The sequence below is a fragment of the Drosophila nasuta genome, chromosome 2R, assembly GCF_023558535.2.
Source record: "Drosophila nasuta strain 15112-1781.00 chromosome 2R, ASM2355853v1, whole genome shotgun sequence".
NCBI lineage: Eukaryota > Metazoa > Arthropoda > Insecta > Diptera > Drosophilidae > Drosophila > Drosophila nasuta.
In genome coordinates this window covers 12,198,133-12,217,592 of record NC_083456.1, presented here as the reverse complement: position 1 = coordinate 12,217,592, position 19,460 = coordinate 12,198,133, and the positions used below count along the sequence as shown (strand labels likewise).

The window sequence follows — 19,460 nt, the reverse complement described above, 5'->3', positions numbered from 1 at the left end:
TCCGGGTTTCACATTGAAGGAGGAGGCGACTTTTGGCAGGCTTAATAAAATCGTTTGACATCAAATGGCTTCAAAGCGAAAAGCGATCGCAAAGACGACGCCCACAGTGAAAAGTCGCTAAAAAGAAATAACGTGAAAAACATCGCCGTAGGCTTCAACTTCCATTTCAATTGTGGATTAATGAGGCGTTACAACGACAACAACAGTCAGTCGCATAAATTATGGCACACAGCACAACTTAAATATTTAATAACAGCTAGTGAAATGTTGTACACCTAACATCAAGCAAGCAAGCTGAAAGGGAGTCTCGCATGTTTGTTTACTGTCTGCACAAACACAAACAAAACACGCACACACACGCAGATTCTTGGATATATGTATCTGATGGATAAGCATGAGTGTGTGTGTGTGTGTGTGTGTGTGTGTGTATGCAAAGTTCAGAGTCGTTTCTTTTGAGCTGACGCAAATAAGTTAAAAAGCACAAAAAACACGACTTATTGCTTTTTAATAATACGCAAAGAAAGTCAAGAAAAAGGGTAGAAAAAGACAAAGAAATAAAATAACAAAAGCTAATTAAATACGAAAATTGCAAATCGATTTAAAACTCGACTTCATCTGCCATAATAACAAAGAATGTAATAAACTAAAAGTCTAAGCCAACTTATAATACAAATATACTCAAATTTTTAATCAAAGTCATAAAATACAACAAAATCTCAAAGTAAAATATTTTAACTCAAAATTAATAAAAATAGAATTCAAAAGCTAATTAGTAGATTCGAATTTTCGTAAATAAATAAAAGAAATTTAATTTAAAAACTGTTGCACATATCAAAAATTCAATTAATTTTGTAAATGCTTTTGAGTTTCAATTTGATGCAGCGATTTATTAATTACGCTAAACACACATTGAACAACTGCCGATAAATTCAAATAAATTTCTATGAGCAAATATAAATATTCATCATGAGTGCTATTCACATAGAGAACGAATCTCTATTCACATTTAGTCTGAATTGAGGCGGCGCCAGCGAGGAAATGCTCGACTTGAGCTCAAGTATATTTATGGCCATCAAATGGTCACAACAGCAACAGTTTTAATGGATTCACGCAACTTTTGAGACACTTCCTCCTCCCTTTCCTTTGAGGAGTTTCCCCCCTCTCCGATTCCCTGCCATTGAAATGCAATTTAATTTAATGTGTTTATGAAAATCGTAGCACTTGGAATCGAATTGAATTGCTTCTCAATCGTCCATTGTCTTGCTTATAGTGAGAGGGATGTTATCAGCTAAGCACAACTAGCTGATACTCTAAGCACATTTCAATGGAATTGTGCTACCCTTTAATGCCACTTGTTACCACAGGGTATATGGTCATGCCTCGCCTTTGATTTGTGCCCGGATTACGAGTGGTTTTTGACTTTTTCTGCTTCTTGTGGCCAACAACTCCCTGGCTTTACCACACTGAGACTCTTAATAGCGTGTTGATATTTATGGTCAAAGGGAAATGCTGACAATACTGATTTATGCGCTCAATGCTGCTTTGGGCCAAGGAAATGACAACTGAATGGCTTCATTAGCGCCAGTTGTTGTTGCCGAATAACTTTTTCGAGTTAATGCAAGAGTTTATTGCACTTCGACTTTTGACTTTTTGCCAGCGCTGAAAACAAAAAAGTTTCTTGCACTTGACACAAACACAGCGCATTGAAAGCCAAAGTCAAAAATTCCACAAGCTGTTTTTCGTCAAAACAACACGCGACATTCATAAATTATGTTGTGGCATTTGCTTGTGGCAGGTTATGTTGCAAAGCAAAGCGATGCCGCGTGCGGTGGCACGTTCAATGACCGTTGGTCAGGCAAATTAGCAAATTGTCACGTAGCAAAACAAAAAAAGGCTAAAGAAATGTATAATTATTTTTTTTATTGTTGTCCCCGTTGTCAGTTGTCAGCTGCCACCAGTTGTTGCATGCCCCAGTGCTGGTAACCCGAGACACGCTTAGGCAACACAATCAACTCGATTGCCACTAAAACGCTTTCGTTTCTCTTTCTTTTGTTTAATGAGAATGAGAAGAATATCGCTTACTTACCCAGCACTTTTCTCTCTCGCCCCTCTGCTAAAGCAAACATTGATTAATCGAGTTTAATGGCAACTCGACACAGTTGATTTTATTGTTGCCAAAAGATTTATGAGACAACCAACCTATGTAGCCACCGAGAGGTGGAATTTTCGGGGGTTGAGAGTTTGCTGTTACCCCACAGCAAATATTAATTTGCTGATTGTTTTGTTTGGCCAAAAGTTCTGGGCAAATGTTTGCACAGCATTAGAACAATAACATTTTCGGCACATTATGCAAAATGTAGCAAAACTTTTGAGTTGAGAGACTCTTCTGCTTGGCCTAAGGGTGCTCTAACATCTCAACTGCTTAGCGACTTATTAAAAGTGCATTAAACTCTGTCTCAAGCAGACAGAGCAGAAAGCGTGTTGTCATGTTGAAGTCCCATTGCAGCAATTGATTACAACTACGTGTCCTTTCGCATTTCTCGTTATCATTATTACTAAATAATGCAGCATGTCTGTGTCGTTATTTGTTCTTATCCATCTTCCCATCGAAGTACTCTCTCTCTCTTTCTCTTTCACTGTGCGGTCAGCAGGGCAAACGGCAATTACCTGTGCAAGCTTTGATTAGTGTCTGCTTGCCATATTTTGTGCATCCTTCAACACCTTTTGGCAGCTTTTTGGCTATTGACTTTGGGACCACACAGCTCTTGACGGCTTTATTAGAAGCCGCGGCTCGCCATATTGATTATCGATTGGGGAATTCTAGCAACGTTTCTCACTCACTCTCTCTCTCTCTCTTATTCGCTCGTTGTGGCTTTCAATTTGGCCAACGCTGTTGGCCATTTGGCTTGCCAAGCGAGCACAACACAAACACAGCGTCTGGTTGACTGGCTGCTCTGGCTCTGAGCACGTTTGGATTTTATGGTTCATTTGTTGGCGCTTAGACGCCGTCCTGCCACACACACTGCACACTTACCTTGCCACATGCAACATATTGAATATTTAGCCCTCCCAGCTCTGGGCCATTGTTATAGTTTCAGCTTAGAAACGAGACAGACACACACACACACACACACGAAATTTGATTATATTTTAGCTTTAAACTGCAAGCATATGTATCTAATTTTCTTTTATTTTGCTATTCCTTTGCAGATTGAGGACGAGGGCAATCATGGCAACGACGAAACACGCCTCTTCATACTCTCCTCGCTGGCCCAGTCGCAGATGAGTCGCGTTGCATGCATTTTGTGCGAGGAGCCGTTGCTTGTATTCGATCGCTATCCGCTGGTCGATGGCTCCTTCTTTCTCAGTCCCAAGCAGCATTCCAGCGGCTGCATTGAGGTAAGTCTCTCTCTTCACTCACTCGTAGTTCATCATTAATAAACGTCAACTGACACCCACGTGCAACAGGCAACAGCGAGGCAATGAGGCAACTGCACAGCGGCTGCTTTCACTCCGCCCACTCAGAACTTTCGAGCCTGCAATTAGCCAAGATGTTGGCCCCAAAAAAAAAGAAGAGTGCAACGGGCGAAAGAGAGCCAAAAAGAGAGAGAGAGAGGCATAAGTCACAGTTTGCACAAATTATGGCAACAGTTGTGGTGGCATGTCAAGGCGCACCTCTAAGTCGCCTTTGTAGCATTTGCAATTTATGACCCATTTAAGTCAGCATAATTACGGCAGCGCCTAATAAACTGCCACACAGTCCCAAAGGTGCAACAGCAGTTGCAGCAATGCGCTCTGCCACAAAGACCCACGTGCAATGCGGCAACCTACGCTTCAACCAAGAGTCAGCAAGAGGCAGCTGGCATTTCCATTCCCTGTTGTGTGTATGCCTGTCATGCCTGGTCGAGTCGACTCGACTCGAGTTGCTCTCTGTCCTGGGCTCTGGCTCTGGGTCTGATGTGGTCTGGCGCCTTCTCTCGCCCCTTTCGCTTGTTTGCGCTTTAATTTAAACCTGGATTTATAATTCATTGCCAACTGCAAATGCTGCTGCTGTGTGTCTGGAACTTGGGTCTCTCTCTCTGCCATGGCCATTGCCATTGCCACTGTCTCGTGGGCGTTTGCTATGCATTTTGCATTTTATTTGAAATTATTATGTCGCGTCGCAAAGCCCTTTTTATGCCAAAAGAACGACAGAGAGGAGTTCAGTTCGAATGCAGAGAAAGAGGAAAGCAACAGCAGCAGCAGCAGCAGGCAAAACGATATGCGAATGCGAGTAGAAAGTTGCTTCAAATCATTTTTCATTGTTGTGACAATGAATTATGCGACTGCCTGGTTTACCAACTGACTGTCTGAATGCCTTCCTCCCATATTTCCTCTTTATACATACATATATTTAATGCAAGTCTCGCTCTCCACCATTTTGTTACTCCATTGCAGGTCAAATACGAGGGACGCATGCTCTACTTGACCTGTGTGTGCATGAGTTGCCTCGACGGCACCTCCAGCAGTCGTGTCATCAGCTGCCGGTAAGTCTCTTCTTCTTCCACACACCAGAAGCACCCTTTTCATGGCTTCCACGTCGTCATCCCTTGGCAATATTTTAACAATTTTGCATTTGCACACTCTCACACACAGATTCTGCAGCGAGCCCTGGGATGGCTCCAGCCTGGTGCTGGGCACCATGTATGCCTATGACATCTTTGCAGCCATGCCCTGCTGTGCCGATCGTTTCAAGGTGAGTGTCATTTAAAGAGAGCTTTAAAGCACATTAAAAGCATTGCATATAAAATGGAAAAAATCATAGGTATTGAAATTATTTCTAACATTCAACCACAATGCTTAGCTTAATCAGCTAATCATGTTATTTATACATGAAAACTTAACAAGAGTTAACAATAATTGAAGAGCTTTTAAGCACATTAAAAGCGTTACTATATGCCAAAAGAAAGTAATTCACTTAGGTGTATTAAAGTGATACGCATAATCCATCCAATAATAAAATTCAGTTATCAATTATATTTTATTGTGAAAAGCTTCACAAGTATCTAACAATTAAAAAGCTTTAAAAGCACATTTAAGGCTACTCAAATTAGAGACTCTAAATGTGCAGTAAAGCTCAGCAAAATAAAGAGGATGCAGATTTCAATAGTTATCTAAATCTTAAACTTGCTGAAAGCTTTTTTGAAAATGTTTACTATGCAGTTACATGAATAATTGTCAAGTGAATAGAAACACATTTAGTTAATATTTGTTTGGTAGGTTGTTTGCCTAGTTCACCTCTTTACAGCTGTAACTTATATATTTCTTTTGGTTCTCGTTGCAGTGCAATAACTGCTTCAAGATGCTGATGCATCCACAGAAGCGTCTGAGCTTCTACAGCGATTACTCGCACGGCGTCACCTGCCCCTATTGCAACACACAGGACACACACTTTGTGAAGCCGCTGAACTTCTGCTACACCAAGAGCAATGCGACGCGGTTGCAGGCGATCGCATAACATGAGGCCCCGTTGGAGTCTCCAACGGTGCAAGGCGCAACAGCAACCACAGCAAATGCCGCCAGTGCCAATGGTGCTTCAACGGACCCCAAGCAGCCGCTCTACAATGCGGCCATCGATTATTCGGCCCCGCTACAGCAGCAAATCAATCCCGATCTTATTGGCGCCCATCCACATGCCCAGCAACATCAGCAGGTAAGGCAGCAGCAGCAGCCACCACAGCAGCCGCAGCAGCAACAGCAACCAACAACACAGCAGCAACCAGCTATTGCTGCTGTCAATCAACCGGCAACAGCAACAGCAGCAGTTGCGGCAACCACGCAACGTGCAAATGAGGCTGCTTATTTGGTGTCAGCAGCAGCTGCACGTGCTGCCAGCTACCAGCAACAACAGCAGCAGCAACAACAACAGCAGAAGCTGACCTTCACAAACAGCCTAATGGCCATGGCGGATGTAATGAGCAAGTTTCAACAGCAACAGCAGCATCACCAACAACAACAGCAGCAGCAACAACAACAACAGCAGCAACAGCCACATAAACCATTGGGCCACTTGAATCTTGGCCATGATGCCAACGGCCTTTTATTGACCAACATGAACGGCAACAACAACAACAGCAACAACGGTGTTAGCAGCAGTATTAGTAACTTATTAATTAGCAATAATTCACACAACAACAGCAAAGTGAGCAACGCCTGGTCACAGCCCATGGCCCAGGCGGAGGCCATCTCGGCATTGTGGGGCTGTGCCAGCAATGCCTCGACAACCGGCTCGACCAGCGGCTGCTCATCGGGCAGCGGCTCGCAGCCATCACTGAGTCCGACGAGCAGCCACAGCAAGGAGTTGCTCTGGGCCCAGACGTCGCCGAATTGCGCCCAACTCAGGGAGAATTTCTATGCGGCCAAAGAGCTGTTGCCGCATGCTGCATCGCCCACCGCATCGTTGACCAGCTCATCGGGCGCCTCCTCCACGGGCGGTTGGGGCACCACCTCGAATGTTGCTGTTAATGCCCATTATGCCAAGCTGAGTGCTGCCCAAAATATATGGGAGTTGCCGCCAGCTAACAGCAGCAACCACAACAGTCACAATGCAGCTCAACTCGCACCCGATATGTTCAGCGATCTCTTGTGCAATCTGCACATCGGCCAGGATGGCAATCAGCACAGCAACAACATCAACAACATTAGCAGCAACAACATCAACAACATGAAAGCTGATGCTAACTCTGATGTTAGCTCCAACTCATCCTCCTCGGCTGGCGAGCTGGAGGTGGCCAACATTTGGCGCCACAGCGCAGCACACAATGTGCGCCAAGTATTGTTCGAGGAACCAACTGGAGTTGCTCCCTGCATGCAGCTCTTTAATGATTATCTAAACATGAACTAAGCGAAACACACACACACACAACAGATGAAAAGAAAAAGCGAATGTTACTCTAGCAAAATTTAACAGAGAATAGTAACAACTTACCGTAACAGTAGCAGTAACATTATCACTAGCAGTAACAGTAACAGTAATAGAAGCTGTTAAATTAACAGGTAGAAGCAACCGCCAGCAGGCACAGGCGTCTTGCTGAATTTCCAACTATGTACTTTTAGAAATTTACACAAAAAACAAAACAAAACGAGAGACGAGAAAAATGAAAAGCTCGCCTGTGTGTGTATTTTTATTTAATACAATGAAAAAGCGATTTTACACAAACGAAGTAAAAGCAAAATGATACAAACACTTCATCTAAAAACAATTTTCTTGTTACTTTTGTTGAGTTTAATCATTTTTACATTTACATATTACACTAAAATCATATTACAAAACAAAAAAAAAATCAAACAAAAAAGGAAAAAACCCTAAATGAAAGCAATTTTTTAGTTTTATTTTATAAATGCAAATTTTTATATAAGGACCAACCAAAAAAGGAAAAACAAAACCAACACAGGAAAAAAATGCGATTCACATCACGCGCATTAATCTTCGCATAGTTTTTGAGGGGTTTCTTTTTTAAATATTGTATAATTTAGCAAAGAGAAAAACTAATTGCAAGCAAAGCATTTTATGTTCGTTGAATGAAATGAAAATTGCTGTGCTGCTCAATAACAACTACAACAACAACCACAAAAAATATTAATAATAATGATATAGAAATATACGCACGAATATATGTGCGTATACTTAAACGATATACGAGTATAATAATCGAATGAACGGGAAGAGAATGAAAAACAAAATTTTGCTACATTTTATAAAACATAAATTTACATACTAAATTAATCGATAAGTTTGCACATCTTTACCTAAACGATTGGTAATTATTTCTAGTTTTTAGTAAGCGAATTGGAAAAACAAAACACGCCCCCAACTCCCCCTAAGAAAAACATCAACAACAACGACAACAACAAAATCACTTTCTCAAAGCCCTTTCCAAAGTAAAAACAAAACGAGTTCGATATAAAATTTCATACAAATTCAGATCGATAACAATTATCGATGACAATTAGCGGTACATGCAAAAAAATATATAATATGTAACAGTTCCCAGCGTCCACCCGTCAGCCATTGCAAAGGTATTTTAAAATACATCCATTGCCCGCCCATCCTATGATATAAGTTTTAACCAAACAATAAACAGCTTCAGCAACAACAACAACAAAAATTTTCGGCGCAGCGTGATCATTAATTAGTAAGTTTTTTAAGTAAGATAGTGAACCCAAATTATAGGAGTGTTCTAGTTCGTAGGCATTTCATTTTCTATTGGCTAGGTTATCGAATCATTTCCCTTGTACTATGTACGAGTAATATTTAGGTCTCCCTCTATACCCATCACCCATCTCCCCCTACCCCTACCCCTATCTCCGTCTATGTGTATCTATCTTTAAACTAACTATGTGTCTATATATCTATTGTAGTATTGTAGTAAGGCAAGGCAACTTAGCAGAACAGCCGTATGTGATGGATCTCTGTAAAGTGTTTTGATTTGTGTGCTTTGCACTCACTCACTCACGACGCTATCGATAGGTTTAATAGGATTAAGCAAGTTTTCTAAATTTTATATACGAGTATTTACGAGGTATGCAAACATCCCACGATTTAAAGAGCGGTTCAATGTTTCCTGTTTTGTCTTTATTTTTTGTGCATCAAAAAAGTCACCAATCTCCCACCCCCCTTTTCCCTGCCCCCCAAACACATCATTATTATGTATAAGTTTTATTATCCCTCCCATTGATTCACTTTGTTCTCAACTCAAAATTGTGTAAAATTACCTAAAGATTAAAATCTTTACTTTTAATGCAATTAAAAGAAAAACCAAATTTGATATATGACCCAACTGTGACAGAAAGTTTTTACCGACCAAAACTTGTAAAACTATGGAGCAGCAGACACTGTGTTTAATCTCTCTGTGCATAGCGTTCGCAACGAACAGATCTTAAGATCAACTATCTGTGAACTTTGGAACAGCAAAAACTATCCCTAATTTCTGTGCATAGCGTTTGAAACGAACAGATCTTAAGATCATCTAACTATCTGTGAAATTCGGAACAGTGAAAACTGTCCCTACTTTCTGTGCATAGCGTTCGCAACGAACAGATCCTAAGGTCATCTAACTATCTGTGAAATTCGGTACAGCAGAAACTGTCTTTAAGCTCATATGTCTGTGCATAGCGTTCGCAACGAACCGATCCTAAGATCAACTATTTCCATAAGTTTCGTCAAACTGTCTGTGAAATGCAACGTTTTCCTACGATTCCAATTGAGAATCCCCAAAGTAGGCTGAAGCGTTGCACTCCCCTAAAATTTCAACTGTGAATGTTTAACATAAACAAAAATTTTTCAAAAATTTAAAAATCAATCCTCTCGACCCTGTGTTAAACATTTTGAGAAAATGTCTAAACTGACCCCCAAAAATCCCTCAAACCAAAATTGCCTCGATAAAAACAGCCAAAACTGTGAAAAACTAAAATCCCTTTGATAAAAATATGTGTTAAACATTTCAAATGCATTGTCAATTTGTGAGTTGCCGTTCGTCAGGAACGAAATTTTTCTAAAAAATTCAAAACCCAACCTACAAATAACTGTGAATGCGTTTAGAATAAGTAAGTTTTCGGTTTGTTCATTTCGAATATCCTTTTTTTCTGTAATGTGATACAATTTTGATATTTCTCCCCCAACTTGTGAAACCTACGCAGCGTAAATAATTTTGAAAAAATTACAAAACATTTAAGAGCAGTGTGATAAAGTTGATATTATATATAAAGTACCCCGTTGAATAATCCCCCCTAGCCCCCTCCCCATTGGTGACTTTTGGCATGGTTGGTCTTGAAATACCTTTAAAGTTGATTCAGCTGGCGTCTGGGATAAGGCTACTAATAAATTACATTGCATGTGCCGCGTTTTCCAATACTTGAAATATAGGCATCTAGATTTGCCGCCATTTAACATACCAAATAATACAAGTAATTATACGATGATGCGTACATTTTCAGAAAAGTAGAAAGCAGAATGATGATGATGATGTAAGTCGGAATGGGAAAATCGAAGTGATAGTAACTTTTATATTCACGATTTCAACGAGAGAAGCTCGTTTGCATACTTACCTATATAGAATTATGCTTAAGTTACAAGTAAAACAAAAACAAAACATACAATCTATACCCTAAACCTATTTCTAAAGAAAAAAACCCAAACCCCATCAACAAAACTTTTTGGCATTTAATTGAGAGAGTCGTATATGAGGCAAAACTCTGCTTTTGTATATGATTTTCGTCTAAATTTAAGATTTCAATTACGTATATAGTTCATACAAGAAAAAAACACAATTATATATAGAAATTAATGAAGATTATTTATAGGCAAACAACAACACACATACACCTACACACCTACACACACACACATACCTATAACTACAACATACATAGTTGTTTAGATATTTAATTGGCATTATAGAACGATGCAACAACCCTATATGCAAGGTCGAAGGCAGCAGCGCACCACCAACTACCGTTTAAGTCAGCCCGTGTTTTTAGTTTAGACGCCCAATTTTTATTTAGTTTTGAATTTTATTTTTGTTTTAGTTAAATGTGCAAGTAAAAGTAAAAGTGTTAAACTATATAACTCTTAACTCTAATTGACATCTTGTTAAACGTATGCATTGAGTGCAAAAGTTGAAACAGTTGGACAGTTGAAAGAAACAAACAAACATACATACATCAAACTAATGCCCACCTCAGCCACCAAGAAAACGTAAATTAAAATAAACTAAACGAATTAAACGAAATAATAATAATAAACCCAAACTAAACGAAAACTCTTAATTAAACTAAAATAATAGTCAGACTTTCAGTTCTACCCAACGCAAAATAGCAATACATAAACAATTTAACTAACTAAATGAAAACATTTAAATGTAATTTATATTACCTCCTTAGCAAAAATCAATAACAAATGTTTTAATAATTAACAATAACAGTATAATACGTAAATTTAATAACCATAATAATAAACACAAAAGAATACTTAAAACTTAAATGCAAAACAAATGAAGACAGTTTCTGTTTAGTCTTATTTAAAAAATTTAAAAAAACATTTATAAAACCCAAAATATAACTACATAAATGAAAGCAGATATACTTTTATTATTATTATTATTTTATTTCACAACATGAAAACAAAAGAAAAAAAGAACAAATTATTTGCACGCTCTTCCCAGTCAAATTCTCATCTTCAATATTTCGATTTCAATATTCTACATCGTGTGAATGGATCCAACAGCAAAATGCTTAAACTTACACCAAAATTCTTTAAAATCAATTTTTGAAAGCTCCCAACGCTTGCACTAGATCAAGTTTCAATCATTTTGAGGACTTTCACGTAGCATCCACGAGCTCTCTCAGATCATCTGATGACGAAATGTACAAATTGGTAAAGTTTAGGCACTTTGAACTGGATGGAAGAAAAACCAGCACAAACTTTCTTTAATCCAGGAAAATCGTAGCAAATGTTTGTTTTTATTTTTTAACACTTATCTGAATGCACACCTCATTAAAATCAAACTTTAGTATGATTTCCTAAAAAACATATAAATGCACATGCCCAAGAATCATCTTTGAAATACAAAATTTAGCACACTTTTTTGGTTTAAGCATTATTTGTTTAATGTGTAATATAATACTTTGTACCTTTTTCTTCTCCTCTTTTAAATCTTTATCTTTATGCAATTTGCAAAATGAAAAGAAAATCAGCACCACACGCCCCTCTTTTTTATTTGTGTTACTTCATCCAACGCGCCCACAAATTTCCCATCTTGTCTACTTTTTAATGTAATTTAGTTGAATATTTTAGTTGATTTTTTTATTATTATTATTACTATATATCAATGAAAACTAAATAAATTTAATTATACTTGAATAAAAAATAAACATACATATATAAAAATAAACAACAACAAAATCACAAAAACAATTATACTACATAACTTTTTTGCTATTATTATTACAATTAATAAATATACAATTTTTGTTGATTTTTCAAATGATTAAAATATTTGTTTGTATTATTTCAAAGTTTGGTTTTTTCCGATTTGAGCTCTTTGGTTTGTATTCAATCTCTTTTTTTATTTATTGTTATTTAGTTGGAAACTGCATATAACGAAGTATAAATCGTATAACAAAATGAAATCGTCGGACGATAAACTGCCGAGTTTAGCATACTTGCGTCATTTACTTTACCGAAATGTATTGCTTTTAGCATTTATAGTAGTAGAAAGTCCCTCTGCCAGACGCGTTTACCTCAGTTAGTCGCATCTTTAGATACAAACATACATACATAGTAATTTGTACAACGTAGGAACATGTTAATCGCCACATAAATACATAACTAAATAGTTTAGTAATTGCATTCGCGCCCCCAAGCGTATGCAACAGATTATTTTACAACCACATTCATGAGACGATGATGTGTGTGGCACACTTGATGGAACTTATTCTTTTTTTGTCTTTATTTTTTAGCAAAACTTGCTTACTGAGTTACCTGTGTACACCCCCGCCTAGTATCCTACCTCCCCTTCCCCCCAAAATGCTCCCAAATGCACTAAATCAATTTCTTAGTTGAATTTTGAGTTGAACGCGCCGAGCGTCATCTTTGTCTTTGTCAATGTTGTAGTCGAATTTTTGTTCACGTTTGTTCTCGTTATGTTAAAAATTTCTTGCCAAAGTACAAAACACAAAAAAAAAAACAAAAACTAAATAAAAAAATCGATAATTAACAACTAAATCAATTCCTTGTAATTCCTAATTGAAGATGTGTACGTACCCTTTGAGTTACCTGAGCATTGATGGTAAAGTTGCCCTCGATTCGAAGCGAGTTCGTATTATTTCGGTTTCAGTTTGAGATTTAATAATTTTGATTTTGAAAAGCTACAAGTACATTAATTAATTAATTAATTAGCGATATATATGCTTATAGTTGTGTGTACTTTTAAATGGGCTGCACTTCTTAGCGTTTAAGATAGAATCGTGTGTAAATGAAAGACGAAAGACAAGAAGATGCATATGATATTTAACGAAAATGAAAAAAAAACCCATTTGAGTTGCCATATTCACGTAGGCGTCTCCCAAATGTGGCGCAAAAGGTTTTGCTAGAAACGAATTATTTTGTTCGATTATGAATTATTATGATTATGGTGAAGGTATCGTAAAAATACACATTCAATTTTTGTATTAAGCATATATGTATTTATATTTATACTACATTAGGAACTCAAAACACACATCGGCTAACTTTAAGCACTTCAAACTACAACCGATAGCTGGTCAGCATGGGTAGAAGAACCGCTGGTAAAGTGGACCAACAATCGGTTAAACATGCATGAAAAATCATAAACCAAAACAAAACAAAACAAAAGAATCACATTATACATAGAACATTATACATTATATAGGCGCATATATACTAGACTCTACTCGACTCGACTCGTGTGTAGTATTTATGTTATTAGCATAGGCTTGATACAGCTGCAAAAAGCAAGCAAGTAAAAGCAAATGAAAATGAAAGTGTTGAGCAAGCAATACGAGCGAGGGCCCAAAGGCCCCTGGAGTCGTGGCCTGGTCTCGCCGAAACGTAAAACATAAAAAATCCCTTGATTTAGCCTAGCCCATAATGCATAAGGAACTTACTCGTATCGTATACTTACAATTACACATACATACGTACTCGTAATTATCATTTAAAAAGCGCGGCGCTCTCGAGTGCTGCATATGAATCTGAATATGAATTGTCGAACAATCGTTGCCATTTATTTCTCTCTATAAGTCTTACTGTAGAAGTGTGTCTATGTGTTGTACTTAGGTTTACTTAGCAATACCCTATGTTTATTATTATTATTATGCTTTACGCTTGACCTCTACTCATCTACTCAATACTCTCGTGTGTAGTCGTAAAGTCAACGATTTTTCAATAACAATCCCCACAAAGAAACAAACTCCTCGATGTTGTGTTTTTGTTCTACAATTAATTATATAGTACGATGCATAGTCGTTAGTGATTTAAGCCAGCATTTAATCAACCCAATCCAAGTTAGTATTAGGTTGCAATCAGCATAAGAATTAAGCTAACGTATAGGACTGATGGTCAGCAACAACAACTTTCGATTCGATTATTCGATTGTGTGTGTCTGTGTGTAACGAATTTGTGATGTGCGCCGCAAAGTATGCAGCATAAAATGATGGTAAACGGTATAGGAGTAACGAACTAGAGATCTGTAGATCGGTAAACAGTGTATGCTAAAAAAGACTGAATGACTGAAAAGTATAATCACTCGAATAACGTAAGCAAGCAGCCAAGGTGATGATTGATTTATAGAACATACAAAACAATAAGTGTATCTATATAATCGATTTATGAAATGAAAAACAAAAGCAAAACCAAAAAACAAAACATCCAAGCAATTCAGGTATTTGAACTACAAAAGCAAAACGATTTAATTCAATGGACTTCCAAGCATTTAAGCAAAACAAAACATAAACAAAAGCAAAATAGAGACTAATAAGACACCAAAGTCAAGTAACGTACTGCAAATAAAAAATTTCTACCTCATTGTTAATAACTAATTTAAAGAAAAACAAAAAAACAAAGAAACAAAAAATGTTGCAGCGCCCAAATACCTCAAAATGCAGAAAAGAATAATTAAAGAAAATGTGTAACATTTATCCACCGATAAGTGTAAAATGTTTAATAAGAAAATCAACCGACATACTCGAAACATCACTTCATGTCATCAGTCATCAGTCATAGGTCCATCAGTCATCATCGTCAGACAAGAACACACAGTCATATCACACACACAGACATACGTGACATACACACTCTCACTGCCACAGTCAACATGTTGCATTTGTATTCAACGCATATTCTTAAGCATAAATATAATTTTTTTTCTATTGACATCGTTGAAACACATATGAGACGATCGTTACGTAAGAGAACAACACCAAACAAAACAATTGAATTGAAATTCAATCGAATATTCATATTCATTAAAAGTACACAACACTCACATGATAAGCCCATAAGCAATTTGAATATTTTTCAATTATTTTAAGGACAGCCACAAAATATTTCATACTCATTGGCACTACAAATAAGCAAAAAAAAAAAATTCATTAAAAAAAACACAAAAAAATATAAACAACGTAATCATTCTTCATGAACATAATTTGATTTGCATTTTCTTATTTAAGAAAAAAACTATTTTTCCTTTTTAAAAGAGCTCCCCGATATGTGATATTAAATTGGTAAAAAGGCAAACTGATAAAAAAACTGAAACGAAATTTTCAAAAATTTATTGTGAAATTGAAATTGTGAAAAGCACAAAGCATTGGCATTGGCAAACTTTAAATCATACTTACTCATTACTGTGAGCATTGGCTTAGCTTAAGTTGGAAACAAATACTTAACATTATGTATATGTATTGTGGAATATTTTTCAAAACAATTTTCGGATTCGAACTGTGAGCATGAGAAATGATATGTGGTATTTTGAGTGAACCTTTCCCAGGGGCACGCCCAAGAAACTAATTGATAAATTGGCAAGTAATATACATAAAGCAAATAATATAAATTCAATGTCTATTTTGAATAATTTTGTTTAAGCTTAAATTAGGTTTAGCTGTTCAGAGTTTTGAACATTTGAGTCTGCATCATTGGCAAATAAATACAATCAATCATTGCATTAAACATCATTAAAACTCATAACTGTGACAAAATTTTTACACACACCCAAAAGGAACCTTATAAATTTGCTCACAGAGCAATTCAAAATTCTTGGCAAATAATTTTGTGGCTGCTTGAAAAATAATATATGATAAGTAAACAATTTGGTTAACAAATGAAACCAAATTTCAATCATCTTAAGCTTTCTGTGTCAACTTAATTATTGCTTCGATTCTACATTAGAAAACCATACGAAAAAATCATAAAAATTAAAGCATTTCAAAATAAAATTATCTATCTAATGAGTTAGAAGTAAGCTCTAGAGTTTTAGACTAAGCACGCTTCTAGGACACTCGAATTGGGTGAGAGAAATCGTAATCGTAATTGTAATAATAATCTATGAATATTTATAATAATATGCAAAAATTACACACACAATTACAAATTAATGGAATACATACCTCAAATTAGAATTTTTCTAGTTTAATTCTTACAAAATATACATATAAATGTTAAAAAAAACAAAACAAAACAAAAATATCAAACATACTACCAAAAACAAAAACAAAAAAATACTTGAATGCAATTTATGGAAATTTTAATAGTAAAATTCAAGAGCCATTTATTAAACAAGATATACAATTAAAATAACATACAAGTTCATGCATGCAAACCAAACTAAATGGGTTTTTAACGTTTCCAAACTAAATATGAGTAACATAAATAATAACAATAATAATAAGTACTACATCATCCAAAATATTCTTATAAATACACTCATGTAATGCTGCCAAAATCAAAGCTGCCACAAAATAACTCAACTCAACTAAAGGTAAAAGTAAAGTAAAGTAAAGTAAAGTATGTAAAAGTAAAAAGTCAACTCATCACTCATCAAAACTCAAGAATTATTGTAGTGAAATTTTAGCAGTAGTTGCCCGAATCTGAACACCGAAAGAAGCTCCTAACTATCTCGATCTCAATTCAGTCACTCAGCAGATAAACGAGTATTTAGGATGGATTATCTTTAAAAAAAACACAACAAAAAAATACGAAATACGTGAAAGTAATATGGCTATTAAGTACTTATTATTGCATTATTACGCATTATATGGAAAATATGGAATATCTATTATATATTATATGGCATATATATTGTATATGAAGTTTTCATTGTACTAACTTATATATAATCTATTTGAAAGTCATCATTATTATTAAACTTTGTAGTATGTTTCGTTATAAATACACACACACACACATACACACTCACTTATTCACTCACACACACACACTTTAGTAACATACAAACACACACACAAACACTCACTGATACACTCCTATATTTGAGGGGATTTGTAGCTTGAAGGCCCTTCCAAAATCAGTAGAGCCCACCCAAGTCTGCGATCCGCTGAGCAAATGGCGAAAGGATTTTCAACGCAACGGCGTAGACGCGTCTACTCACATAGAAGAATTTCTGCTGCTCAGGTATGGGCGTGTCCTACGTCCGTTCCGATCGAAAATCCTTATCGCAATCGGGGCGTAATGTGCCAGTTTTAAGTTTAGTTTTAGTTTAGTTTAGTTTTCTAACTCTCTTGCTCTCTTGCTCTCTTTCTCTCTCACTCTCTTTTTATCTCTTTCTCTCTCTCTCATGTCGGAGGAGTTGGTAATATGCAGAGAAAGAAGAAGAAGAAGAACAGTAGAAACGCCATAGTGGAATTTTGTTTAAGTTTCTTGTTTCGTTTCTATTATTGAAAATGAAAATTTATGCAAATCATATGATTATGATAATATTTAAACAAAAGTACACTTTACCTTATTTAGATGCAATGAAACTTTAATTCCTTGAATTAGTCAAATTTGATTTTGGACCTGAACAAAAAACACAAAAAAATAAAAAAACAAAAAAAACGAAACCAAAAAAAAAAAACATAAATAATTAAAAAATACCAAGCATAAAAGTTAATGTAAAACCAAAGAAAATAAAACTAAAATAGACAAATGTGCAACAAGATTGTGTAAGGACATGCGAAAAGGATAATGCATTGAATACAATTATATAAAGCGATCCTGCGATCTTTGACACAATCCTTGAAGCACTCCATTTTTGGTTTTGTGTTGAAAACAAAATGCAAATACAAATATCTATTGTATCTGTTTGATTTCCTTGTTAAAACTAAAGCAAATATACAAAACGAATATTTTACAAAATGAGATGAAAGATGGTAACAAAAAAAAAAATGAAGGCGAGAAATTACAAATTAAAAAAACATTCAAAGATACAAAAAACATGAACCTCAGCACTCCTGCATCCTACACAAATGTAACAAACAAAACAAAACAAAACAAAAGAAAACGAAACGAAATGAAGAAAATAAAATAAACTAAAAACTAAATGAAAACCCTAGCGAAATCAAACATAATAAATATAACACCGATGAAGGCTAAGCGAATAAGCAACAAACAAAAATATACAAAGCAAAAGCAAAAGCAAAAACAAAATGAACTAAAAAATGCGCCCCTCCCCCTTTTCGAAAGTACAAATTGTTTTTATTGTGAAAAGATTTTTTAAATAAAAAAAAACAAAAAGTAAAATGCGTATGCAAAGTTGAAGATGAAACGGAAAATGAGAATTGAATGCGATTAGCCAGAAGAAAGCAATTAAAGACAAAGACCCATAGAATTAAACCCGATCAAAATTCATCAATTATACTGCTTTAATATTTCATATAAACGTAAACCCAATATCTTTCAGTTCATATGATATTTTTGCTCAGCTTAGTCAAAAATTCAAAATGATTTATCCAACAGACAAAAATATACTAAGCATAACAATACATTGTAGTTGCAGTAAAATAAAACAAGCAAAAAAAATACAAAATATATAAATCTTATAAGATCTAAGCTAATCAAAAAGGAAATTACATAAACCAAGGCTTTTGATACAAATTAAACAAGCATAAAATAACTAATCCAAATCATAATAATAATATTGATAAATGAGAAACAATAATTTTGCAAAACTCTTTCTATGCTTACACAAAACTATTTACAAAAAAAAAACACACAAAAAAATCACACATAATACACAAAACACTTGAAACATTTTATTGGCGAAACAACTTAATTATTTATGTCTTTAAAAATATAACAAACAAAAAAATATAAAAATAAAAAAAATTAAATGGTTTATGCATACACTATATATTGTAATCCCATTTAGCACTTAAATTATATATATATAATATGCGTATTTGTCTTTATTAATAACAATAATATTATACAAAAAAAAAAACAACATTTACTATATATTATATAATAAAACGATTAACACTTCTAATTATATATGAAAATATATATATATTTTATATGATGCAATAACGAAACTATTGCAACAAATCATTGAAACATTTGTAAAGCGGCAGACTTAAAAATAAAACAAAAAAACAAAAAAAAAACACAAATACGAAAAGAACAAAATCTTTCAATAAAGTGCGACCATTGTCGTTTATAATCATCAAAACAAAACTAAAAGCAATTCAAGTTGTTTCTGTGTTGTGGGTGGAAAGGGAAAGGGGGAAAGGGAAAAAGGGTTGCGATTAAGGGTTGGATTGCTGCGCATTTATTGCAAAGCCTTTGCTTTGGTGGACACTCTCGATTGACTGACGATTTGAGCCGATAAGCCAAAGTGGCAGCTAGTTGGTTTGGCTACTAAGAGCATTCAATTAGTCAGTGCACCTGAATGTTTGTGGTCGGCTAATTA

General features: G+C 35.4%; 1 protein-coding gene across 1 annotated transcript in view; it reads left to right on the top strand.

The window, feature by feature from the left end:
- LOC132787161 (headcase protein) overlaps positions 1–19,224 on the top strand; it is a 107,646-nt gene extending 88,422 nt beyond the window's left edge. The window contains 4 exon segments of the mRNA XM_060794077.1: positions 3,211–3,399; positions 4,438–4,526; positions 4,636–4,735; positions 5,324–19,224. Coding sequence (XP_060650060.1) covers positions 3,211–3,399; positions 4,438–4,526; positions 4,636–4,735; positions 5,324–5,497 — 552 coding nt within the window. The 3' untranslated portion in view covers positions 5,498–19,224.
- The last annotated feature ends 236 nt before the right edge of the window (positions 19,225–19,460 follow it).